This window comes from Callorhinus ursinus, unplaced genomic scaffold (assembly GCF_003265705.2).
Source record: "Callorhinus ursinus isolate GAN/ISIS: 27379988/994484 unplaced genomic scaffold, GSC_fseal_2.0 scaffold51, whole genome shotgun sequence".
Lineage (NCBI taxonomy): Eukaryota > Metazoa > Chordata > Mammalia > Carnivora > Otariidae > Callorhinus > Callorhinus ursinus.
Window position 1 is genome coordinate 9730097 of NW_027397113.1, and position 27598 is coordinate 9757694.

At 39.3% G+C, this 27598-nt stretch overlaps 1 protein-coding gene across 1 annotated transcript; it reads right to left on the reverse strand.

The window, feature by feature from the left end:
- Positions 1-3734: 3734 nt before the first annotated feature.
- On the reverse strand, positions 3735-27598 carry MS4A14 (membrane spanning 4-domains A14). Its single transcript, XM_025878191.2, has 6 exons — positions 27339-27598; positions 25152-25280; positions 22529-22579; positions 19579-19728; positions 16569-16667; positions 3735-5989 (listed from the first exon to the last, which is right to left on the reverse strand). The coding sequence occupies exons 1-6, from the start codon at positions 27474-27476 to the stop codon at positions 3935-3937; spliced, it is 2622 nt and encodes an 873-aa protein (XP_025733976.1). The 5' UTR covers positions 27477-27598; the 3' UTR covers positions 3735-3934.

Consider the following 27598-nt stretch of genomic DNA (forward strand, 5'->3'; position numbering starts at 1 on the left):
AGTTCTGATGGCATATATGGTCATAAAGAGGTAAATAACACAAGTCTCTGCCCAAATTATGGGCTTTATAGAAAGGGTGGGGATGGGGAACATTTATGTGTGTCATCATGGTTGAAGAGAGGAAAGAGTTAAATTTTGATCTTCCACAATAAGAAGATCAGTGCTTCTCAACTTACATCACATAAAGGTATTCATAGAAAATGATATTTGTCTGGTGCATGTCTGAGTTAGAGGTATTTAGAGTTCCAAATGGAGCTACTTGTTACTCAAGATAATTTTGCATGACTAGTTTATTTTTAAAACCATGTGAATATGTAACTGTGATTATTGGAACCCCAGAAAATGACTACTTTGGTTGAATGTGTGACAAAGTAAGTTAATATGTCAAAAGGAAAAATAATACATCAAAATATACTGAATCCTTTTTTCTCTTCCTTTATTACACATCAGGGATGAGATAGAAGGAATTATGGCACCCAAGAAAATTTCATGCCCTAATTCCCAGGAGCATGAATATGATAAGATATCACACCCATGAATAGGTTACCTTGAGCTTTACTAAGTTTACCTCTAAGTAGGGAGATCATCCTGGATTATTTGAGTGGGCCCAGTGTAATCATGGGACCCCTTAGAACTAGAAGCAGGCGAAGTGTGAGAAGGGCAAATCATCATTGTGTTGGGAGATGAAAAGAAATGGAGCAGAGAGCAGCCCCAGCAAGGAAACAGGTTCCTCTAACCTCAACTGCAAGGAACTGGGTTCTTCCAACACTGAATGATCTTGGAAGAGGATTCCAAGCCACAGAAGCACTGACCTGGCCAGTACTCTGATTTTAGCTAAGTGAGGTTCTGAGCAACTAATCTAACCAAGCTATTTAGGCCTTCTGATGTACAGAAACTGAGAATAAATTCCTGCTGTTTTAAGAAGCTACATTTGTGGTAATTTGTTACACAACAGTAGCTAATACAAGGGGTTAAAGGTAAGGTTCTTACCATTTTGAACAAGGTTTTTTTGCCTATTACTCAGAGTAGGCTAACTTCGGTGACAAAAAATTCCATGCTTTCCTTGGCCTAGTACCATAAAAGTTTTCTCTTTTAGGTCACAATCTAACTGAATGTTCAGCAATGGATTTAATCTATGCAGTTATTAATGGGTCAGGTACAATTCTCCACACATCTGAGCATCTTCTGGGTCCTGGCCAGTATAGAGGGAACAGAGATTATGAGAAAAATGCAGGGGATTTAAGGGGCCAAGCCTGGAAGTGTGGTAAGCATCACCTCACCAACATTCCATGGGTAGTCACCTCACCCACTCTGATCCCTCTCATCTACTATAATCCTTAAGTGGGAGATTTAATCTAGCAGATGAAGGTGTACTTGTGAGCAGTCAGCTCGTTTTTTCCCACAGGATCTTGGGAACTGTAGGTATAAGGTAGCATCTTGAAAAATCAACTCTTCCCAGTTTTACCAAAACAAACTTAACCTAAGTTAGGAGTAAGATAGTTTAAGAAAAAAAAAAAAGGTTCTCCTTAAGTAAACCATAAATTCTCCGGCTCCCTATCGTGATTTCCACTTTGTTTTATAAACGGCTACTTTACACATTTACATTCCGTTATTGGCTCCTAAACACATTTGATTTTGTCAGCTCTAGACCCAAATTATATTGATGGGACAGTACAAGGTATCTCAAAAAGAAGAGGTAACGGGAGGGGGACTGCCTTTGAAAAGCAGAGAAAGGTGGAATTCTTGCAGATTGGAAAGTTGCCTGTGGGTCCAGGAGGCATTAGGGGCTTCTGACTTGCTCCTTAGCATTCTCAGTGGAATGGAAAAACCTCAGAGAGGATGGTTTTTAACTTTCTTACATTTTCACATTGTAAGTCCAGCTCCTAAGCACTGTATTTTTGCAATTTTGGAAAAAAATCCTGTATGCCAAGTGTGGTGCAGAAATGTCACAGGACACTTAGGGTCTAATAGGAACTGAGATAATGAGTTTCTCAGTGGTAAGTGGTGTGGACTAGCCACTAATGGCAGGAATCCCCTCTCCAATGACTTCCACTGTTTTAAGACAAGACCCTGTGCACGGGTGCATCCGTGTGTGTGTGTGTGTGTGTGTGTGTTGGTTTGTTGGATGGGTATGGAGAAAAATGGGCAGAACTGACTGCATGGGTTGGATTCTCAAAGAATATGATTAAGAGTTGCAAATCTCGATTTCCTGAACAGCTGCATTTGTGGACTGAAAGTTAAACATATAAGCACCACATGAATATGTGCTAATCTAGCTGAAGCAAAAGGGGAAATTATTAGTATTATTCAGAGTGAGTTGAATACAAAGTGGCAACCATGTAGGAACTGGAGGCCAGGTCAGGTAAGGACCCTACCAAGGTTGAATCACCTTGGGAAGTTCAGGCGGCTCATCCTCACTACAGAGGCAAAGGCAACAAGGAACAGGTTGCCAGTCTCTCCAGCTCCATGCCTCATTATTCTACCACACATAAGTTCACTCACCTCGAGGTGGAGAATTTATGTTTTTAAAAATGACTGAACGCCCACTCAAAGCAAGCCTTTGTGTGGAATTCTGCTGCAGAAACAGGTATGACACGGTCTGGGGTTATTCACGAGAACATGAGAGAACTATGAGAGTGTATGTGATTTCAGAAAAGGAGGAAGATGGAGAGAGATCCCTGCAAACACTTTAGACTTTTTGAAATGGGAAGAAAAATGCAGAATCCAACAAGAGTGATGAAGATTGCAGAGAGAAGGGATGGTTAACAACTCCAAATGTATTTAAGAAATTGAGGAGAAAGAGGATTGAAACAATGTTATTAGCCTTGGAGGATGCAGGGTAACTGATGGCTTTTGACCCCAAAACTGACTACCAAAGGTCAATTTCCTTTGACCATTGAGGTCTTAAGGTTTGATAAATTTGAAGTGAGTGCAGGCTTACGGAAGTGAGTAGAACTTCGATATATCAGTTTGTCGTACTTCGTTACATCTGCATCTCTGCCATTCCCTGCCTCCTACTTTCCTGTCCCTTAGGTATGTTTTACTCTCTCCCTATACACTGCAGTCTACCCATTGCCACTTTATATCTCATTAATAACAGAACAAACTTAGGGTATATATCCTCAACGTAGATTTGTGGAGGAAGGAGTAAATTGGGTGATTGGAAACAGCAAAGCAGGGCATGGTGGGATTGATTTTTATTTCTCACTGACTCTTGGTTCTTGAGCCCTTTGAGAGCCTGCATAGACTTCTTCCTGGTTGACTTACTGAGCCCCTATAATACACAGAGGAGGAGGCAAGGAATTTTAGCACCATAGAAAAGCAGGTCCATTAAATATTATACTGTAAAACAGAAATTGACTCATAAATAGAGAACAAACTGGTTGGTTTGTGGGGGTGGGTGAAATGTGAAATAGGTGAAGGGCATTAAGAGGTACAAACTTCTAGTTTTAAAATAAATCATGGGGACAAAAAGTACAGCATTGGGAGTGTAGTCAATAATATTGTAATAACTTTGTATGGTGACAGATGGTAACTACACTTACTGCGGTGAGCATTTCATAATATATATAATTGTCAGATATATTGTATTGTATACCTGCAACTAATATTGTATGTCAACTATACTTCAATAAAAAATGTATTCAGCTGTGAAGTGAATTGGTGATCATAAGTTGAAACACTCACACTGGTAACAGAGTTTAAATGTGAATTACTCCTTCAAACCCAGAAAATTCTGATATAGCATTAATATTTGTTGCCATTTTATTTTAATTAAGGACGGATTCTTTGAGTGTTATGCATGCCCTTTGTTTTCTGCTGAGTGAATAAGGTAGCAACTATACTTGAGAACATAGGTTGGAGGAGACTATATTGTTTTTCTTTATTTTGGTTCCATAATCAGGAGCAGTGTGGCATTTGGATAGATTTTGTGTTAGTCAGAGTCTTCAGATTGCTCTTGGTCTTTTGGGGAACATGAGGTAGAAGTTAAAGTAGTATCTTCTTGGTATGAAGTTGAGCAAATTGAAATGTTTTTCTGCATGTCTTGTTCTGAATTTATATCAGACGTAGAAGTGAAATGTGTGTCTTGTATTGAGCCTTCGCGGGAAGAACAATTAAAATCTGGCTTTTTGTCTTCCGACTGCAGGTTGTATAGGTCTTGGCTCTCAAGTTTCATGTTTTTTGGTTTGTTGTCTCTTGTTTGCATGGTGTCTATTTGCATATCTTCTTTTTGGATATCTGTGGATTTAAGGTCTTGTTGGTTCTTATCTTGATACTGACTGTCTTGAAATGGAATGCTTTGTAATTGCTGACGTCGAGTTATGGCATGCACAGTTTGGGCTTCTTGTTGTAGAGCTGTCTGCTTTAGGGATTCTTTCTCTAATAGATCTTGGGTTTGCAGGATTTGAGAGTCCCACTTTAGGGAATGTGGCATATCTACTTGCATTCCCTGCACTTTCCAATCTTTGCTTCTCCAGCTTTGAACTCTCCAATCTTGGGATTGTTGGCCTGAAAATTGCCAGCCTTGGTATTCCTGGATTTGGAATTGCCCATCTTGATGTAGCTGCTCTTGGACCTGCAGGTCTTCAGCTTGCTGGGTGTGTTTCATGAGGGATTGCCCCTTATAAACCTGCAGAGCTCTATCTTGCCTATCTTTGTGTTGTTTCTTTGAGGATTGCTTCTCTTTGTCCTGTTGATCTTCACCTTGTACATATGGGGTTTGTTCCCTTTTGGATTGTTCCCATTGAGCCAGCTGGCCTTCAGCTTGCTGATCTGGGTGTTGCTGTCTGTCTTGCTTAACTTGGATTTGCTTATCTATGGAGTGCCTCTTCGGGGATAGCCAGTCCTTGATGTGCTCGTCAAGGGATTTCCTTTTTGGAGATTGCTGGCCTTGAGTTTGCAGATCTGGGGATTTCTGTTTTGGATATTGCAAGACTTTGTTTTGCTGCTCTAAATTATGTGACTTTAGAGATGGACAATTTTTGTTTTGCCAGTCTAGGGATTGCCACTTTGAGGATTTCCTGCTGTGGAATTCCTTCTTAGATTTCCATTCTTGGGTCAGTAACTTGACTTCTGATTGCATGTCTTGATATGCCACTTGCATAAATTGCTGGTTTTGTTGTTGAAGGGACTGCTGATCTAGGCGTTTTATATTAGAGGACTGTGCAGCATGGAATGTTGGAGCTTCAAATAGCACGACTTGTGCTGGCAGAGCTGGTACTTGAGAAAGCAGATCTTGGTTAGTTATGCCTTGGGATGGTGGATATGGGGATATCATGTCTTGGGATGTCATGTTTTTAGATGGCATGTCTTGGTATGGTGTATTCTGGTATGACATGTATTGGTATGGTACATTTTGAGATGGAAAGTCTAGGGATTGTGTGTCTTGGGATGATACGTCTTGGTATGGCATGTCTTCCGATGTCTGGCCACGAGGCTGTGTGACATAGGGTGTTGGGGCTTGTACTGGCAGAGCTTGGGACAGCAAGTGTTTGGTTGGTAACACTTGGAGTTTTTCTGTGGAATAGGATGGAAAAACTTGGAGTGGTGGAGCTAGGGACTGCACCATTTGGGTTTGCTTTCTTGGGGGTTGTGTGATAGCAGATTTTAGGTCTTCATCTTTCAGTTGTTCAGTGTATGGAGTATTTTCTGTGGGCTTTTTCTCTGGTGTGGGAGACAAAGATTTCAGCTTAGTTTGTTCTTCATGATGTTGTGAAGGTGGAGGGATATTTTTATGTTCATCTAGCACAGATGCAGAAGATGTATAGTAAATATTGCTGCCTCTCTTCCTTGAATGTTGAAAGGCTAAAGGATTTCTTGAGATTCTTAACTTGAAGAAAGTATAGCCTCCAATGAAAACATGTTGCTTGTTTGTCGTTGAATCACCAGTGGAAGACTGTTCTTGAAGCTCAAATTGTATTGCAGCATTTTCTTCAGGGGCAGATAGTTCACTATCTTGAGTAACATTCGAAGGCAAGAAAAATACAATCTATAAAACCAAGGGGTAGGGAAAACATTAATGTAACAACCAACTTTTGATGTTCTTTTCTTGTATTCCCAAATGATTTTTCATCTCTGCCTTACACAAGGAGTCAGAAAACAGATACCATTATTAGCACTGCTTTTGCCATCAACTCTTTGGCTTTATTTTGGACAAGTCATCACCCACTATTATCTCAGATATTGAAAAGGAGCATTTGATTAAGATTATCTGAGATATTCTTTCCATACTTAATATTATAAAGCATCTCAGAAATTAAAAATAATCCACTTGGTATTCATATATTCAGTTTTTTTGGCTTTTTAAAAAAGATTTATTTATTTCAGTGAGAGAAAGAGAGAGCAGTAGGGAGGGGCAGAGGAAGAAGGAGAGAGAAACTCAAGCAGACTCCATGTGGAGCCCAACGTGGGGCCCAGTCTCACAACCCTGAGATCAGGCCCAAGCTGAAACCAAGAGTCCAACACCTAACTGAACGTGCCACCCAGGTGTCCCCATATATTCAGTTTTATAATGGTTTACTGTTCACCTACTGGATGAACTAGATACTGGAGATAAAAAATAATTTGATGTAGGTTTCATCTATAAGGTGTTCACAATGGTAAGTATACCAAGATATAAATAGATAGCAATACAATTTAGCAAATCCTATTATAGAAATAGATTCTAAGTGCTTTATGGGAATGTAAAAGATGACCTAATTTTGAGTGCCAGGAAATGCTTCATTGAGGAGTGCTATTTGATCCATGTCTTGATGGATGAGTAGGAATTCCTTAGGCAAAAAGATCAGATGAAGTAAGATAAGAATTGAAATCCAGGTAGAAAAAAACAGTGGATACCAAAACACCAGGTTATGTTGCAGCATTGTGTGATGGCAGATGGTAAGCAGTTAGATATTGTTAGGTATTATGCTAGGTGCTATAAATTGAATCTTTGTGTCCCTCCAGATTTATATGTTGAACCCTAATCTCCAATGTGATGGTATTTAGAGGTAGACTCTTTGGGAGGGAGATTAGATTATGGGGCTGTGGGGCCCTTGTAAATGGAATTAGTGCCCTTATAAAAGGACCCCAAAGAGCTCCCTTGCCCCTTACTCCATTCAAGGACACAGTGAAATTACCAGCTATGAACCAGGACTCTGAATATGCCAGGACCTTGATCTTGGACTTCCCGGTTTTCAGAACTATGAGTAATAAATATTTGTTGTTTAAGCCACTTTGTCTTTGGTATAGCAGCCCGAATGGACTAAGACATAAATAGATACCAAGAAGTGGGAGTGCTGCTGTAACAAATATCTAAAAATGTAGGAGCAGATTTGGAACTGGGTAATGTTTGGAGACTGGAGAAGGTTGGAGGTGCATACTAGATAAAGCTTATATTGCTGTGAATGGACTATTGAGGGCAGTTGTGGCGAGGGCCCAGGAAGAAAAAAGGAGAGCCATAGATAAAGCCTCAGTCTTCTTAGAGAATACCTAAGTAATTCTGAATGAAATGTTGGTGGAAATATGAAAGATAAAGGTCATTCTGATGAGGTCTCAAACAGAAATGAGGAATATGGTATTGGAAACTAGAAGAAAAGTGATCGTGGCTATAAAGTGGCAAAGAACTTGGCCAAATTGTATTTGTGTTCTAGTGTTTTATGGAAGGTAGAACTTGCAATAGTGAATGAAATGATGAAATTTCGTGTAGTAAATATTATTATTAATAATTAATAATAAGTATTTTATGAAATAAATAATAAAATTTAGCTGAAGCTATTTCTAAACAGTGTTGAAAGTGAGGCTTGGCTCCTTCAGACAGCTAGTCGTAAAATGTGAGAAGAGAGAGATTATTTAAACATGGAATTGTGAAGCAAAAATGAAGCAGGACTTAATGGTTTGGAAGATTCCCAGTCTAACCATATTGCAAAAATTGAGAACACTGGGAGCATGACCAAGCGACTTGTTTGGTGAAGAAATTGGTATAGGTCGGCCATCTCAACAATAGCCAGAACCTATTCTCCAAAACAGTGGAAGAATGACACCAAAGGTGATTCAGAGAGCATCAGGGCTGCCACTCCTATCATGGGCCCAGAGTAAAAGGCCCTGGGAGAAGAATGGTTTCAAAGGATAGGACCACCTCTCTGGTTCCAAGCTGAGCCAGAATGCCCCCTTTCAGTGTCTCAGAGGCGGGCCACTGCAGAGAGCTGCTGCATGGGCTGCGACCAGCTGAGCCATGGGATCATGACCACCTCCACTGAGATTTCAAAAGATAGTGCTGCCTGACAGAGACATGGGCTTGGGACCCCAACCCAGAAGAGCCATAGACATAGGACTCCAGCCCAGAAGAGCCAGAGGACCCAGGAAGAGAGCTGCTGCAGGGGCAGAACTCAGGTGATGAGTTACCGTGGGGCCTTCCTGCTGAGCCATAGGGGTGATGTCACCCCCACAGTGAGCTTGGAAGTGAGAGCACTGAGCCAAAGAGGATTGTTTGTGAGCCTTAAGGTTTGTTTTGCCCTGTTAGGTTTCAGACTTGATCGGGACTTGAGCTTTATTTTTTTTTTTCCCTATTTCTCCTTTTTGAAAGAATACACCATTGTATTTTGGAATTTTGGTATCATAACATGTTTGGTTTCATAGGTTCACAACTGGAGGGGAATTTGCCTCAGGATGGATCATATCAACGTTGAGTCTTACCCCTATCTGATTTAGATGATATTTAGATAAGACTTTGGGCTTGACTTTAAAGTTAATGCTGAAACAAGATAAAACTTTTGGAGCTATTGGGATGGAAATGATATATTTTTCATATGAAAAGGACATGAATTTGGAGAGCGGGAAGGGATGGAATACTACAGAATGAATGTGTTCCCCCTAAATTCATAAGTTGAACTCAATCCCCACCGTGATAGTATTTGGAGGTGGGGCTTTTGGGAGGTGATTAGATCATGAGGGTGAAGCCCTTATGATTGGAATTAGTACTTTTATAAAAAGAAACCCAGACAACGCCTTTTCCCTTCCCTCCTTGTGAAGGCACAATGAGAAGACAGCATCTATGAACCAAGAAGTGGGCACCCACCAGGCTCTGAATTGACTAGCACTCTGACCTTGGACTTCCAGCCTCCAGAACTCTGAGAAATTTTTGTTATTCAAGCCACCCAGTCCATGGTATTTTTGTTATAGCAGCATGAATGTACCAAGACACTAGGCCAGGAAATTTGAGCTTGAGCTTAAAAAGTTTTTTAAACAACTAAATGACAGCAACTGATACCACCTTTAGCCAATGCTTCCCATTCTTCACAATTTTTCTTTCTTTCTTTCTTTTTTTTTTTTGAGAGGGGTTGTCATTACAGACCAATCTACTGAGTCTTGTCAGCCTGTGTCCTTTCTAAGGTCATCCCCAGAGTCAGAGTAGACTACTTGTTCTATTTGATGAAGTGATTGGAACTCTGAGTGATTAAATGACCTAATTATGTTTACCTATTTGATTGATGGCTGGCCTAAAATGAGTCTTCATGTTCTGTTATACTACACATTGTCATTCCCCACCTAATTGGTTTTCACATCTATATTTTATCGCCATTGGAAGGCTATCTATGTGAGGATTAATAGCACTTTAAGGGACATTTCTGCATTTTTACTTTCAAAATTTGTTTCATTTGAATAGTAATTATTAAATTACTGTTCAAAGATTTGGAACCATGAATTATAATTTCTTTAACTTTATTCAAGATTTTAAGTGTACTCATCAGTGATTACCAGGTGCTAGACAAGGTTCCAAAGTCATCTCAAGTAATAGTTATTGTATTCCTATGAGGTTATTTGAAAGAACTGAGGTTCCAGCCAATGTCACAGAGCTATTAACTTGTGAAGCTAGGAGTCATATACTGCAGTTGAATTCTAGGTCCTGTGCTTTTTTTCTCTCCATCTAATCTATGCTAATTTCTAATACATGCTTCTTTATAATAACCACTTAAATTACACCTTACTCCGGGTGGCTATGACTGAAGACTATATAAAATAATGCTTTGGGCGTGGTGATTGGCACAGAGAAGTTGATCTGTAAATAGTAAGAGTTCCCTTTCCCTTTCTTCTTGAGATCAGGGTGCATATTACATAGTACCTTTGCATTCTCGTACTTTGCACATTGCTATGCCATTAAAAAGCCCTTTTGGTGGAATTAAATTGATTAGTTATTCAGTGTGAGTAATTTGTTTTAATATTGCTCCTAAAAAGTTTCATACTCTTCTGTGGTTGTATCAAGAAAAGAACAATACATCAAATACCTGGGCTCAGATAATATAATAAAAAAATGCAAGCTTGAAATAAAAAATTATAAAAGTTGATACTCATTCATGATAAAATGTTCTCTATAAATGAGGATAAGTTTAGTCTATGAAAACCCTATAGGTAACATCATACTTAAGGGTAAAATGTAAAACTTTTCAGTCTGTGGTTTGAAACAAGAAAAGATTGGGTATACTCAGCATTAAAAAAAAAAAAAACCCAGCATATTCCTGGAGGCTCTACACAGTACAATAAGTCAAGAAAAATAAAGAATAAAATTTGCAGATAAAAATGTTTTCATTTACTGGTATAACCATTGTCTACTTAGAAAATTCTAGGAAATCTATACAGAAGCTACTAGAATTAATAAGTTCATTAAAGTCTTAGTATACCAGTATATAAAAATAAATTACATTTCTATATGTAGGAATGGATGTTAGGAAAATAAAGTTTTAAAATATATGTATGATAGCAAGAAAAAACATGAAATAGGGATAAATTTAACAAAATATGCAAAAGACTTATACACTGAGAACTATAAAATATTGCTGAGACAAATGAAAGGAGATGTAAGAAAATGTAGACATATTCTATGACATGGGCAAGCAGACTAAATATTACTAATAAGTAAATTTTTCCTAAATCATTTATAAGTTTAGTGAAACTCCAATCAAAATCCTAGTAACATTTTTTAAGAATTGATAAACTAATTCTAAAACTTATATGGAAATGTATAGGATGTAGGACAGCCAGAAATTATTTTGGAAACAACAAAGTTAGAAGATTTACACTATCCAATTTTAAGAATTATTCTAGGGGAACATCAGAGAAGGAAGCAGAATAAGAAGCTCCTGGAATCTCTGTTCATCTAGACAACAGTTGTACTGGCAGAAACACTCTGAAATAAACTACTTTGCAATTCTGGAGTCTATGCGAACACTTGCAGCTTCCAGAGGAAAGGTTGGCTGGTAAATTCATGGGTTATGTCAGTCAATTTAAGCCTTCAGCATGGTAGTGACTACTTATCTCCCACTCCAAGCCCCTGACAGGCAGCTGGGAGATGGCAACTCATGTTGCTGGAGCCAGGGTGGGCAATTAGGATCATGTCTTCCAAGTATCAGGTTTCTTTTTTTTTTTTTAAGATTTTTTATTTATTTATTTGACACAGAGAGACACAGCGATAGAGAGAACACAAGCAGGGGGAGTGGGAGAGGGAGAAGCAGGCTTCCTGCGGAGCAGGGAGCCCAAAGCGGGGCTCGATCCCAGGACCCTGGGATCATGACCTGAGCCGAAGGCAGACATTTAACGACTGAGCCACCCAGGCACCCCTCAAATATCAGGTTTCTGTATTCTTATTGCAGATTGCTGTTTCTGATCACTGATGTGTAGACACAGAGGCTAGATGCCATTATTTCAACCCGTACTGGCTGAAACCACTTCTAGAGAAAATTATTCAACTTCCAACTATTTTTGTTTTTTGGGTTTTTTGGTTTATTTTGTTTTCTTGATATTTAAAAACAATGGTATTTATGGGAGAATGTAGAAACCCACCATGCATGAAATGTTTCCCCCTGAGATCAAGAATCAGATAAGAATGCCGGCTTTCACCACTGCTACACAATATTGTAGTGGAAGCTCTAGACAGTACTGTTAAACAAGAAAAAAAGTAGAAGTCATCCAAATTGGAAATGAATAGGTGAAGCTATTTCTTTTCACAGATGCCATAATCCTATATAGGGAACATGACAAGGAAACCCAGGAAAGTTATTAGCACTAATAAACAAATTCAACAAAGTACAACATACAAGACCAACACACAACCATCAGTTGTGTTCCTGTATACCAGCCATAAGCATTCTGAAAAGAAAATTCAGAAAGCAATTCTATTTACAGTTCCATCTAAAATAATTAAATACTGAGGAATAAATATCATCAAGGAGATGAAAGATTTCTGTGCTAAAAGCTGCAAAATATTGCTGAAATTAATTAAAGTATGTCTAAATAAATGGAAGGGCATCCCGTGTTCATCATAGGAACAGTTGACATTGTTAAGATGCCAATACTACCCAAAGCTATCTGCAGCTTACATGCAATTCCTATCAAAATTCCATCAGCCTTTTTCTCAAAAAGGGCAAAATCATTTCTCAAATTCATATGGAATTCCAGGGGACCGAAATGGTCAAAAAACATCTTGAAAAAGAATATGTTGAAAGAATCACACTTCCCAACTTTGAACCTTAATACAAAACTACAGTAATTAAGACAGTATGGTACTGGCATAAAGGCAGACATACAGACTAATGGAGTCGAATACAGTCAAGAAATAAACCCTCACATGTATGGTAGATTGATTTTTTTTTAAGATTTGTTTATTTGAGAGCGAGAGTGCGTGGGAAGGGGCAGAGGGAGAGGGAGAGAGAATCCCAAGCAGACTCTGCCCTGACCATGGAGCCTGACACAGAGCTCAGTCCCACCACCCCAAGATCATGACCTGACTGAAACCAAGAGTCAGATGGTCAACCAGCTGCGCCACCTAAGCACCCTCATAGATTGATTTTTTTTAAGACTTTATTTATTTATTTGACAGAGAGATAGAGAGCACAAGTAGGCAGAGCAGCAGGCAGAGGGAGAGGGAGAAGCAGGCTCTCCGAGGAACAGGGAGCCCGACGTGGGGCTCGATCCCAGGACTCTGGGATCATGACCCAAGCTGAAGGCAGCCCCTCAACCGACTGAGCCACCCAGATGCCCCATCATAGATTGATTTTTGACAAGACTGCCAAGACCATTCAGTGGGGGAAATGATAGTCTCAACAAATAGTGCTAGAAAACTGGATATCCACGTGCAAAAAATGAATTTGGAGCCCTGCCTTACACCATATATGAAATTGAACTCAAAATGGATCAAAGGTCTTATGCTAAAAGTAGCGAAAGCTATAAAACTCAGAAAATATTGAGGGAATTCTTCATGACATTGGATCTGGCAGTGATTTCATGGATATGACACTAAAAGCACAGACAACAAAAGAAACAAGTAGTAATTGAACCTCATCAAAATTAAGAACTGTCATGAATTGAAAAATACTGCCAGAACATGAAAAGACCACCTACAAAATGACAGAAAATATTTGCAAATCATATATATACTAAGGGCTAATATCTAGAATGTATAAGGAACTCCTATAGTTCAACAACAACAACGAAAACAACCCAATTAAAAATGGGCAAAGGACTATATAGGTATTTGTCCAAAGAAGATATATAATCAATAGGTGCATGAACAGCTCCTCAACATCACTAATTCTAGGAAATTCAAATCAAAATCACGAGATATCTACCACTGCATACCCATTAGGGTGGTTATTATAATGAAAGGAAAGGAAATAACAAATGTTGGCGAAGATGTGAAGAAATTGAAACCCTTGTGCACTGCTGATGGGAAGGTAAAACGATGCAGCCATTGTCAAAACATTTTTACAGTTTCTCAAAAGGTTAAATACAGAATTACCATATGACCCAAGGAATCACACTCTTAGATATATATATATATATATATCCAAAAAGAATTGACTAGAACAGATATTTGTATACCAATGTGCCTAGCAGCATTATTCACAATAGCCAAATGGTGCAAAAAAGCTGTGTCCATCAACAGATGAATGGCTAGACAAAATGTGGAATATACACAAAAATGGACTACTGTTCATCTATAAAAGGAATGAAATTTTTATAGGTGAATATGAATGAACCTGGAAAACATTATGTTTAGTCAAGTAAAGCAAATACAGAAGGATAAGTATTATATGATTTCACTTTTATGAATTATCTAGAATAATCAGTAGATAATGGAAAGTAGGTGTAGAGACATAAAATAGACTAGACTTTACCAGGGACTGGAAGGAGAAGGAAAGGGGAGTTATGTTTATGGTACAGAGTTTGTATTGGGATGATGAAAAAGTTTGGGCCATAGATAATGGTGATGGTTACACATCATTCTGAATATATTTAATGCCACTAGATTGTATACTTAACAAATGGCTAAAATGATAAATCGTATGTTATGTATATTTTCCCACAATAAAAAAGGTTACTATACTAAAGCTGCAGAAATTAAGACAGTGTGGAATATGTGGAAGGATAGACATACAGATCAATGGCACAAAATAGTGTCCAAAAGAGACCTATAAATAAGAGGTCAATTGATTTTCAACCAAGGTGCCAAGGGAGTGGGGGAAAACAATGCGTCTTCAACAAATAGCATTGGCATAGCTGAATATCTCCATGGTGGAGGGTGTATGAACGTCTTACCTCACAGCTATATAATATGTAAAAGTTAGCTTGAAATCTGTTAACAGACCTAAACACAAAAGCTAAAACCATAAGACTTCTATAAGAAAATAGAGAAGAAAATCTTTACAATCTTGGTATAGGCTAAGCTTTGTTAGAACACGAAAAGGACTAACTATAAAAGAAAATATACCGTAAGTTGGACTTCAACAAGTTTGTTATTTGAAAGAAACTATTAAGAAAATGAAAAGGCAAGCCAAAGCTTGGAAGAATATTAGCAATACACATATCTCAGAAAGGGACTTGTATTAAGAATCATTTAAGTTTTTATAACTCAATAAGATAATGCAATAAAAGTTGGCTAACAATTTGAACAGACACATCTCCAAAAAAAAAAAAAAAGATGTACAAATGGACAATAAACACACAAAAAAACTCATCATCATTTGTCATCAGGGAAATGTAAATTAAAACTACAATGAAATTCCACTTTTTCCCCACTAGAAGAGCAAAATTATTAATACAACTGGCAATTCCAAGTGTTGGTGATTATATAGAGCAACCTGGCAGGGAGAGAAGGAGCTATGTCTGAACAGAGACGACTGGATAGCAGAAAGGACAGGAAAAAGAAGTATAGTTATCTCAAAGGGTGGAGTGAACCGTCAATGTTATATACCTCTCATATATTGCTGATAAGAATGCAAAATGATATACCACTTTGGAGAACTGTTTGACATTTTCTTACAAAGTTAAACATCCACTTGCCATCTGACCTAGCAACCAAATCCTAGATACGAGGCTCCAAGAGAAATGAAACCATATGTCTACACAAAGACATGAACTCAGATGTTCATGGCAACCAAATGCCCATCAGGAAGTACATGGGTAGACAAATTGTGGCGTACCCTCACATAAACTCTCACATAAAAAGAACATAGTATTGAGACATGCAACATCATGGATGAAGCTCATGAATATGTTGCTCGGTGGAAGAAGCCTAGACACAAAAGTACTATTTATGATCCATGTATATGAAGTTTGTAAAAGTAAAAACTATCAAGACAGAGATAGTGACTGTGAAGAGGTTCCAGAGAATCTTTTGGGATGATAGGAATTCACTATATATTTTTTTTAAGATTTTATTTATTTATTTGAGGAGAGAGAGAGAGAGAGAGAGAGCACAAGCAAGGGGAACAACAGAGAGGGAGAGGGAGAAGCAGGCTCCCTGCTGAGCAGAGAGCCCAATGTCGGGCTAGATCCCAGGACCCTGGGTTCATGACCCAAGCTGAAGGCAGACCCTTAACCAACTGAGCCATCCAGGCGCCCCAGGAATTCACTATATCTTGATTATGATGGTAGCTAAACAGGGGTTTACAATTTGTCTAAACTCCTTGAATTAGGTACACTTAAAATGGGTGCATTTTACTGTTAGTAAATTATACTTCTATAAAATTGATGTAAAAAAGAAAAAACTCCACCTAACACAGGGCATGGAACTGTTTTTTGGGATTTAGAGAGCAGGTTCTAGAGCCTCATTATTTTAGTCAGAACTATGATTTTGTACGACACTGGAGAGGGTACTCTTTGTGCTTTAGTTCTTTCATAGGTAAAATAAGGGAGTGTTGATAGTTTTGATGAGTATCGCTGTTAAGTATTTTTCTTCCCTGCTTCCCCTCTGGTGAGGGGATTGTCTCACACATCCTTATGGCCGAGGTATAAGCTCCCCATGACATAGTAATATGGATTCCCATTAAGTCTGCTTCTCTTCATATATTTTGTCAGGGAGATAAGGAGCTATGTCTGAACAGAGTCTACTGGATACCGTCGAGGGCAGGAAAAAGAAGCATAGTTATCTCAAAGTGTGGAGTGAGCCATCAATGTTAAGCTTATCTCTCCTTGACCCTCTTCACCTTAGAAGTTTTAGTTCAGCATCTGAGAATACTGCTCTGGCAACTAATAGACCAGAGGTCATCCTGCAGTGTCCCAGTGGGAACCCGTTCTTAAAACAACACTGAACGCACCTCATCAGAGTTTGTCCAGCACTTGCTTCTGAAGGAGGCGATAGTCACAGCAATGCTGAGCTCTGCTATGCTGATGATCAGTAAGACTGACAAAATTCCCTGCAGATGAGGATAAATATATGGCATTTGGAATGAAAGCTGTATCATATTAAAGATATAAGCCAAGAACTACTTAACACTGTATGACCAACTAGGGGAAAATCCACATTTTAGATGCTTCTATAGCCATCAGTGAGTGAACAATTTTCATCTTATGTCTTTTTGATAAGCAGAGAAAACAAACTCCAATGCTTATAGGGGCTAGGCAACCATCCCAAATGAGTAGAACAGTTAGGAGGGGAGACAGTAGAGAATAAGGGTATTCCTAGAATGTGTCCGTTAATCAGTTCTGAACAATAGTTACCACGTGGGAACATGGGCCCATGATGATGTTTTTTTTTTCTTTCCTAGGAAACTGGATATGCATGTTTTTTAAAAGATTTTATTTATTTATTTGACAGATAGCAAGAGAGGGAACACAACCAGGGGAAGTGGGAGAGGGAGAAGCAGGCTTCCCACTGAGCAGGGAGCCTGATGCAGGGCTCGATCCCAGGACTCCCAGGATCATGACCTGAGCCGAAGGCGGTCGCTTTATGACTGAGCCACCCAGGTGCTCCTGGATATGTATATTTTTGTGAAATTTTCCAGCTATTCATTCACTTGTGTGAACCAAATAGAACATATCTGCAGGCTGGATATAGCCCACAGATTGCTGTTTTGCACACTGCTTTAAGGTGATAGACCAAAAAAGCAGGGTGAGAAATAGCATGGTGTCCAGAAAGCTTGGGCTGGGGAGACTGGAAGAGCTGGGTGTGGTCAGGCCACACTTAACCTGGCCAAGCAACTGAGTCTGTCTGAACCTTGGTTTCCCTGCAACAAATTCAGAAGCGTGGGTATTCCCCCATTTATTGGTAAAACTGAAATGTATGAGGTGTCTACCGTAAATTTGCTATTGGACAAGATAGACATGCTCCTGGTCATTGTGGAACTTATATCATAATAAGGGAGGCAAACAGTGGCATTAGACATAATTAGACAATTATTTACTTAACTAAGTTAGAATAAGTGCCATGAAAAAGTATTGGGAGCTATGTACTACTGTAATGGGAGATCCAAACGGGCTGGCACTGAGAAGGGTAGAGGTGCAATCAGGAAGGACTCCTCAATGAAGCTTAGTTTAAACTGAGGTTCAAGAACGAGGAGGAGTTTTAACTGGGGAGGTGGAAAAGGGTAGGCACCAGGCTGGGAAACATTGGAAGCAAGAGAAAGCTGGTCTTATGGTCCTGGGGCAGTGGGTATTTAACACATTAAGGAATTTGAGGAAGTCCCAGATGTATGGAGTAAGAAGGATAAAGACCTGGAATGATGTTGGAAATGTAGGCAAGGTAGGTGTTATAGAGTCTTGTAAGCCTTTTAAGATTTGTGTCTTAATTCTGTGTTCCACAAGAAGCCATTGTGTAATGTGCTCAGATTTGCATTTTTAAATGATGGCTCTGGCCATAGTGCAGACAGTGGATTGATTTTTTGAGACAGAGGTCCATTCAGCAGATGTCTAGAGCCCACTGTTCTGCTTTTTTTTAAAAACTTATTTATGACATTTAAATTACACCAAGGAATTGTGGAGTCAGACACGTGAGATCTTGGAACAGATTCTCCCTGATTCTGTATATAGAAACTAATCCTGCAGTTGCCATCCATGCACAGTCAAAAATCTTTCAGTATACAGTTTCTTCCTGATACATACTAACATAATGTACAGTAGTGGTCTCCAATCCACTAGAAAAAAGAGTAATGGATTATAATGTTGTATGTCTCGGCCCAATTAGGACAGGGTTGTATTCCTCATACAGTTTTCTGGCTTTCCTTAGTAACTTTTTTTTAGTCTAATTCTGGAGTTTATCTCAGAACATATGAGAGTGTTCTTAGGCTTGCTTTTATGGGTGATTGTGAGGATTAAATAAAATCTCATATCCAGGAACTGATAGCTCTTTTCTCTTTACTTCTTTATTGGGGGAGACAATTTTCCATGATTCTTTTTCACTTCCATCCAAACAGGTCAAACCTCATTAACGTTCTAGGACCAAAGCCTTCAAGATGTGGCTGACAGAAATAAAATGAAAGCCCAGGATTTACTTGGGGAAGTAAAGGGCAAGGCTTTTTGGAGTCATTGACATGCATAAAAATGATGTCATTGAATGCTTATTAGATATATACTGAAAATTACACCTGCAGTTGTATTTCCTGGCAATGATACATCTCATCCGCTGTAATGAATAAAATTGCTACATTTGTGTATAATGACTTATGTTCTAAAATTGTTAAAATACTTTATTAAGTGGCTCAAACATCTGCTCCCACTATATTTTTTTTCAGTATTAATTGGGTAAACTTTATTTTTTTAAAGATTTTATTCATTTATTTATTTGAGAGAGAGATGGCGAGAGAAACCGCACAGGCTAGGGGAGGGGCAGAGGGAGAGGGAGAAGCTGATTTCCCACTGAGCAGAGAGACTGATGCAATGCCAGGCTTGATCCCAGTACACGGAGATCATGACCTGAGCCAAAGGCAGCCGTTTAACCAACTGAGCCACCCAGGTGCCGCGATTTAGGTCATTTTGTTCCTCACTAATTCTTTAAAGGTAAAATTTAATCCAATCCTTGTCAGTACTAATAGTAATAGCCAAAACCTGTTGACTGTTTACACTGTAGCGGGCAGTGTTCTAATTTAAGTGATGCTCATGACAACCCAATGGAGGATGTATCTTATCATCTTCATTTTCCACACACAGAAAACTGGGGCTCAGAGAACTTACAAAACCAGGATTCAGATCCTGAATCACAATATACTTCTCAACAGTCAGCTCAAATGCTAACTCAACTTCCATTATTGGAATCAAAATTAATGAATTGATGCATCATTAACATAGTCCAAGTAAGATTGTAGATTCACCATACAGAGTAGGACCACTTACATTGAAAAGAATTCTACCTATAACACATATTCCTTCGAGGGAAGGCATCTGGCAGTACTTGTGCTGGTATCTGTAGCTGATAATGGTTAGAGTAATCCCAGCCACTGCAACGAAGGAGCTGATAACGTTCATGGCCGTGACACCTCGTCTCTGAAAAATAGTTTTTAAAATAATATTAAAATAAATAAAAACCAAACCGAACCAAAAATACCTTGTAAGACATTCTTAGTGCCTTTGTCTTTCCAGATACCCTTCAGGGATGAATTGCTCCGTCAGGTCAGTATGTCTGAAAGGCATAAGTTAAATCCTGATTCATTCAAGTCAAAAGACAAACTAAATTTTAGAATGAGCCAGGAAGCCAAGAAAGAGAACAGGTAGAGAAGAAGGAGTGCTCTATGGTTAATGCTAAAGAAAACATTCATTTTCTCCTAATGCATGGTCTTTCGTAATCTACAAGCAAAACGGTGTGTTAGGAAATATCTTCGCCTTGTAATTAGACCTGATTTTGAGTCCTGGAACTAGGACCTTGTGCAAGGTAACTTAATCTCTTGGAACTCTCAATTTTTACCTCCAAAAATGAGAATAACGTCATTTTAGGGCAGTATCCAATTATTCATTTATTTTAACAAGTGTTTAGTGTGCCCCAACTATGTGTCCAAGCACTGCATTAGGCCCATAAGACACAAAGATCGACACAGTAGATGAGGTCCTCCCTTTGTGAGGCTTACATTCATTCCCCCAGGGATTCAAACAGTAACCAACCAAATCACTAAAATATTTACTGATGGCAACAAATTTAGGCTGGGGTCTTAATGATTTCCATTCTTGACTTCAGTGTCTCAACATGGAAGTTATAAAAAGTCCAGATTGCCCCACCAAATTCCCTTCACTCTTTAAGGAAAGGAAAACGCCAGGAAGGGGGAACTGTCTTATTCATACCTACTCCCAGCACTGCTATTGCTTTTTTAGATGAAAAACAAAGAAAAGCCTCATATCTCAATTCAGTAGATGCTTACTATATCTTGATTGTGTATGCCTGTTGTGATACGTAAAGCAGTGGTGCATTTACACAGCCTGTCCTATCCAGGAGCAGCTGTGGCTTAGTGTGGCAGGACTTGGAAGTGTACCTATGACAAATGCTCACCCCAAGCACAGGTCTTTACTACAGACAGGCATTTTGGTAGAAAATGCACAGGGACATACAGATATTCTATCTCTGTCCTCAGTCCTTTGCTCTTTCTGGGCTCTGTTCTGGCTCCCGTAGGACATTTAATGGACAAAGATTTCTAAGTAAGCAATCCCCCATATGTATTGGGCTTCATGGTTTACAAAGAATATACCCAGCCTTTGTCTTATCTGATCCTCGTTACGGTTTTGTGATGTAGGCAGATCAGTTGTTATCCCCACATTACAGCTGAATAAGGTTCAGGGACTAAGTGATTGTGAGTAATCCTGCAGTTGGTGGAAGAGCTGGGATGGAAAGCCACATCTTCCGATGCCCAATTCAGTGTCCTGCCTCCGTGGTGTCTTGCCTGCCTTTGTCTGTGTAGAGCTCAGTGAGTCAGGGGTCAGTCTGCCTATCCTTAGTTTATTCCTCAGCTCTGAAGGGAATCGATATGGAGAGAAGAACAGCATTTAGGCTTTATCTGCATTGTCTGTATTTATTTCTACAGGTAGAGAAAGATGGTAGCTTTCATCCTCTCAGAGCTTTCCTATGGTCTATAGCTATCCCTAGAAGAAAATGGCAAAGGACCATAAAAACACAGTTAAAATGGCTTTAAGAGAACCCTTTTATCTCCAGAGCCTTAAAAAAAAATAAGTTGTTAGAAGGGAGTACAAACTTTTAAGTATCTTTTATACATAATATCTTTTTTTAAAAGATTTTATTTATTTATTTGAGAGAGAGAACAGAGCAAGAGAGAGCACAAGCAGGGGCGAGAGGCAGAGGGAGAGGGATAAGCAGACTCCCCGCTGAGCAGGGAGCCCAATGTGGGGTTTGATCACAGGACCCTGAGATCATGACCTGAGCCAACCAACTGAGCCACCCAGGTACCCCTATACATAATATCTTACTAAATTCTCAGAATAACCCTTTGAAGTAGGTACTTTTCCCTTCAAGTTGACACAGCAATGAATGATAGCCTTGATCCCATCCCAGAATGTTCTGGCATCAATATCAGACTCTTTCCTTTAGACTTTGAGCAGGTCCCAAAGAAAAGCTTCTGTTGGCAGCGGTGAGGGGCAGGGAGATTACAGGGATTTGGTTTTGGTTAGAGTAGGGTTTCTCAAACTTTGCACTACAGACATTTTGGGCTAGATCATTTATTTTTTGTTATGGTAGACTTTTCCGTGCATTTTAGGATGTTTAGACACATTCCTGACTTCTACCTGTAGGTAACAATAGTACCCTGCAACCCAGTTGTGACAACTAAAAATGTCTTCAGATACTGTCAGATATTTTTGGGGGAGGAGGCAAAATTATTCCCAGTTAAGAACCACTGAGTTAGAAGAATGTAGAATGGTTTCCAACAAGTAACTCTTTCAGATTACTTCACCAGGGAAATGGAAACTAGTAGAAGGGTGAAGGCTAATGGTGACATTGGCAAATAGGAATGCTTTAAACTGCAAATTTGATGTCTAAAGATTTTCTTGGGAGATCCTTTATTTTATTTTATTTTATTTTTTTAAAGATTTTATTTATTTTACAGGGAGAGACATAGCGAGAGAGGGAAGTGGGAGAGGGAGAAGCAGGCTCCCCACTGAGCAGGGAGCCCAATGTGGGGCTTGATCCCAGGACCATGGGATCATGACCTGAGCCGAAGGCAGACGCTTAATGACTCAGCCACCCAGGCACCCTGGGAGATCCTTTATTACTAAAGGCTTTACATACAAGATGATGTAAAACAAGTAGAAGGTCATAAATTACATAGAAGTCACAAAAGCAACTTACCAGACGTTTTTCCTTGTCATTGATTCCTGTGAGGTATCCTGTAATAACATACTGTTAAGAAGAAAAGAAATAAAAGTTAACAGGAGATGTGTTTGATTCCCTTGTAATATAATCTCCAAAGTAAATTATATTGCAATATTATATATTATAATTTCCTTTGGAGATTATATTGTAGTCGATATGTCTGTGACTATCCTTGACCATATAGTCTTTCCATCTAAGCATCAAGAAGGAAGAGTAGGCACTGATGTAAGATGAAATATTGTGTCGGGCATACTTAGCACTGAACAACACCCCTTTGCCAGGGTCATCTGGAAGAGGCAGGCCCCTCCTTAAGGTCCCAAACATACCACCCAGATGTTTTGCCCAGCTGGGCTCTAAATAGAAAGATAATTCTGGGCTCTGGGCCTGCTGGAGGGAAGGGACAGGTGAGCTGTGTCTGCTGTAGCTGATGGAAGGAGACTTTCTCATGGCAGAACTCTCTAAAGGCTGATATGGGGGCTTGAATCTAGTATAGTTATCTCAGCTACTTCTTTATCTGGAACATAAAGAGTCTACCTACCTATCTATGGCCCCTTAGGTTGCTCCCATGTCTTGGCTCAATGTAATCCCTATCAAAATACCAATGGCATTTTTCACAGAACTAGAACAAATAATACAAAAGTACTAAATTTGTATGGAACCACAAAATTCCCTGAATAGCCAAAGCAATCTTGAGAAAGAAAAACAAACTGGAGGTATCACAGTTCCAGATTTCAAGATATATTACAAACTTGCAATAATCAAAACAGTATGGTACTGGCACAAAAATAGTTTTATAGATTAATAGAACAGAATAAAGAGCCCAGAAAGAAACCCATGATTATATGTTCGATTAACTGTGACAAAGGAGGTAAGAATAAACAATGGGGAAAAGACAGTTTCTTCAATGAATGATGCTGGGAAAACTAGACAGCTACATGTAAAAAAAAAAAAACAAACTAGACAGCTACATGAAACTGGACCACTTTCTCTAACACCGTACACAAAAATAAACTCAAAATGGATTAAACACCTAAACCTGAAACTATAAAAATCCTAGAAGGGAACATAGGCAGTAATTCCTCTGACATTGGCCATAGAAACATTTTTCTGGACATGTCTCCTAAGGCAGAGGTTTCACAAAAGCAAAAATAAAATTATTGGGACTACCTCAAAATAAAAGCTTTTGCACAGTGAAGGAAACAATCAATAAAATTTTAAAAGATAACCTACTGGATAGGAGAAGATTTTTGCAAATGATATATCCAATAACAGGTTACTATCCAAAATATATAAAGAACTTATACAGCTCAACACCAAAAAAAGCAAACAGTCTGATTAAAAACTGGGCAGAGGACCTGAATAGACATTTTTCCCAAAGAAGACATACACCTGGCCAACAGATACATGAAAAGATGCTCAATGTTATTAATCAATGCAAATCAAAACCATAATTGAGATATCACCTTACACCTGTTAAAATGACTAAAATCAAAAAGACAAGAAATAACAAGTGTGTTGATGATGATGTGGAGAAAAAGGAACTCTCACGCAATGTTAATGGGAATGTAAATTAGTATAACCACTGTGGAAAATAGTATGGAGGTTCTTCAAAAAATTAAAAATAGAAATGCCATATGAACTAGTAATTCCGCTACTGATTATTTATCCAAAGAAAACAAAAACCCCACTAATTCAAAAAGATACATGCACCCCTCTGTTTATTGCAGTATTATTTACAATAACCAAGATATGGAAGCAACCTAAGTGTCCCTTGATAGACAAATAGATAAGGAAGATGTGATATATACAGTGGAATATTACACAGGTATAAAAAAGGATGAGATTGTGCCATTTGAGACAACATGGATGGAACTAGAAGGTATTATGCTCAGTGAAATAAGTCAAACTGAGAAAGACAGATACCATGTGATTTCACTCATATGTGAATCTAAAAAGAATGAATGAACAAACAAAAAGCAGATTCAGACCTATAAATACAGAGAACAAACTAACAGTTGCCAGAAGGGAGGGGGGAGGGGGATGGAGAAGATGGGTGAAGGGGAGAGGGACAAACAGGCTTCCAGTTATGGAATAAGGAAGCCATGGGAATAAATGGCGTGGCATAATGCATACCGTCAGCAATACTGTAGTAGAGATGCATGGTGACAGATGGTAGCTACAATTGTGGTGAACTAGCATAATGTATGAACTTGTCAAATCACTATATTGTACACCTGAAACTAAGGTAACATTGTGAGTCAACTACACTCAAAAATTATCTACTCTCAAACTCCATTTCTGTATTTGCAAAGGAGAAGGTAGGGTATTTGCCCATCTGATCTCCCATTGGTAGTAAGGAGCAAATGACTTGTTCTACACACAGGGCTTTGGAAACTTTTAAACACTGTACACCTAAGAGCATTATTACTGTGATGATGGTGATACAATGACCAAACGGGGTCACTTCTCTTGCCACAGAAGGGACTGGTTATCTGGTCTCCTTGGGGACCATATTCATGGGATTCATTATTCCAGAACCTGAGGCAGTTCAAACCAGTTGACTGTAATTTGTCAAAAGCTCCTAACTGACAGTACTCACAATAAGTGCTCCCCAGAATGGATATCCTGTGAGGAAAACGAGGGGAAATTTCTGGGAGAAATTGATGTAATTAAATGCAAATATAGTTCCGACACCCCCGGTGATCAGTGCCAGCAGGATCTGGATAGCCTGTGAGGGAAGAAATGGGTCCATGAGATCACAAGTGCCCCAGCCTCTTTGGACTCTTCCAGATCCCTGGGGCATCCCGCTATGCTTATGTCACACCTCCCTCCACGTGAATGCCTTCCTCTTCCGTGTGCCAACTGCCTTTAGATTTGCAGAAAGTCCACTGTCTCTTTCCTCATCACACTTACATGGGTCCTTCAAGTTCACATTCGTCACTGTCATCTTTCACTACCTATTATATCCCCTGTATTACCAATTTACCTTGCACCAGACAGATTTAACTATAAACTTGCAAGCTTCTTGAGGACAGAGACTGCAAACCATTCACCCTTACCTTTTTTTCCTTCTGTAGCTCCAGCATCCTACTTTTATCTCCACCCCCCAGCGCACATTTTCCACATCCAATATATGCTTTTGGAGTTACGGCTCAGCCCACTTCTCTAAAAGTTTGAAGTTTGCTGATCTAGAGTGGAGAAGCTGGGGTGAGTTCTATGTCTCATCTGCTCTTCAGGCAAGGGCCTGCCTAGAGCTGAGAGTAATCCAGTGGCTTTATCAGCCTGTTAGGAGTCTGCACCATGGTGGTCTTGGGGTTGGCAGCTCTTCTCAGGACAGAGCTTCTCCTCAAGCATTCCGGGTTTTTCCCCAGGCCACAACTCTATAGCTCTGCACCACAAGTGGTGATTTTCCTCTTGTACCAGGGATGAAAACTGTGTGTATAGCCCTCCTTTAGGTACATTTATGATTGAAAAATTTTTTGTCTACCTTGTGGCTCACTATGGAGCTTTGAATATAATTTTCAAAGAAGTCTCAATGCCTATAACAGCACAAAAGGGAAGTTTAACCTCTCCATGAATGGCTTTTAGCTCCAAGGGAGGTGCCACCACACCCTGAAGTCACCTCCTCAATAAAATATTTGGAAAAATTACACCAGTTTCAGGCATCCTCTCTGTTAGGATTCAGAGAGCAGTACTAACTCCTCATGAAATAGCCTGAGGATTTCCTTATTGTTAGAAAGTTATAGCCAAACTGTGGAAAGAGCCTCGATGTCTATCAACAAATGAATGGGTAAAGAAGATGTGATCTATATCTACAATAGAATATTACTCAGCCATCAAAAAGGATGAAATCCTACCATTTACATTGACGTGGATGGAACTGGAGGGGATTATGCTAAGTGAAATATGTCAATCAGAGGAAGACAGTTATCATACGGTTTCACTCATGTGGAATTTAAGAAACAGCATGGAGGATCATAGGGGAAGGGAGGGAAAAGTGAATGGGAAGAAATCAGAGAGGGAGACAAACCATGAGAGACTCTTAACAGTAGGAAATAAAGTGAGGGTTCCTGGAGGGGAGGTCGGTGGGGGGATGGGGTAACTGGGTGATGGGCATTAAGGAGGGCAGGTGATGTGATGTGCAACTGATGAACTGAACTCTACATTTGAAACTAGTACTATATGTTGGCTAATTGAATTTAAATAAAAAAAGAAAGATGCTTTCTAAATAAATACATAGGGGCACCTGGGTGGCTCAGATGGTTAAGCGTCTGCCTTCAGCTCAGGTCATGATCTCCAGGTCCTGGGATCGAGCCCCATGCCGGGCTCCCAGCTCAGCGAGGAGTCTGATTCTCCCTCTCCCCCTGCCTCTCCCCCTGCTTATACTCTCCCTCTAAATAAATACATAAACAAACAAACAAACACTCTATTTCCCAGAGTTAAATAATCCCCCAGAAGCATTTCTAAGACATGCTTATAAATAAGACATTTCTAAGGCACACTGTGTGCATTTCTAAGCAGAACTTTTATTTCTCTTGTTTATCAAAATCTAAGGAAATGGTATTATTGGCTACATATTGGCTCTTCTACTGATGATCAAATTATTTGTACAAGCAAGTGACTTAGAGGTTTTTATGATTAATCAAGATGGAAACACTATAGACAAAAGGTAAGAGAAAAGAAGGGGAATCAAATCCCTTCCTGAAAAAGTACCCACGCAGACACACCTGGAAAAATATCTTCTTTTCTCCCTTCCAGGAAAACCCATGGATGGGAGAGGACTTACCCCTAAGACTTTTGGTTCTCCCTTCAGGAAATCCAACAGAGAGGTATGAGGTTCATAGGGAAATGCAGTCAGTACTGTATCATTTGGTTGTATAGTGATGACTTGGGTCGATCTTTTGACCTCGGATGATGACTCCATGATTCAATGGTAGAACTCTGTTAGAAGAGTGAGTGCTTGAACATTGCAGCTAAAATCATGGTCTTCCATCAGTTTCACATGGAGTCCTTAGCAATGAGTCTTAGTGATTGCTCTCCTCACTC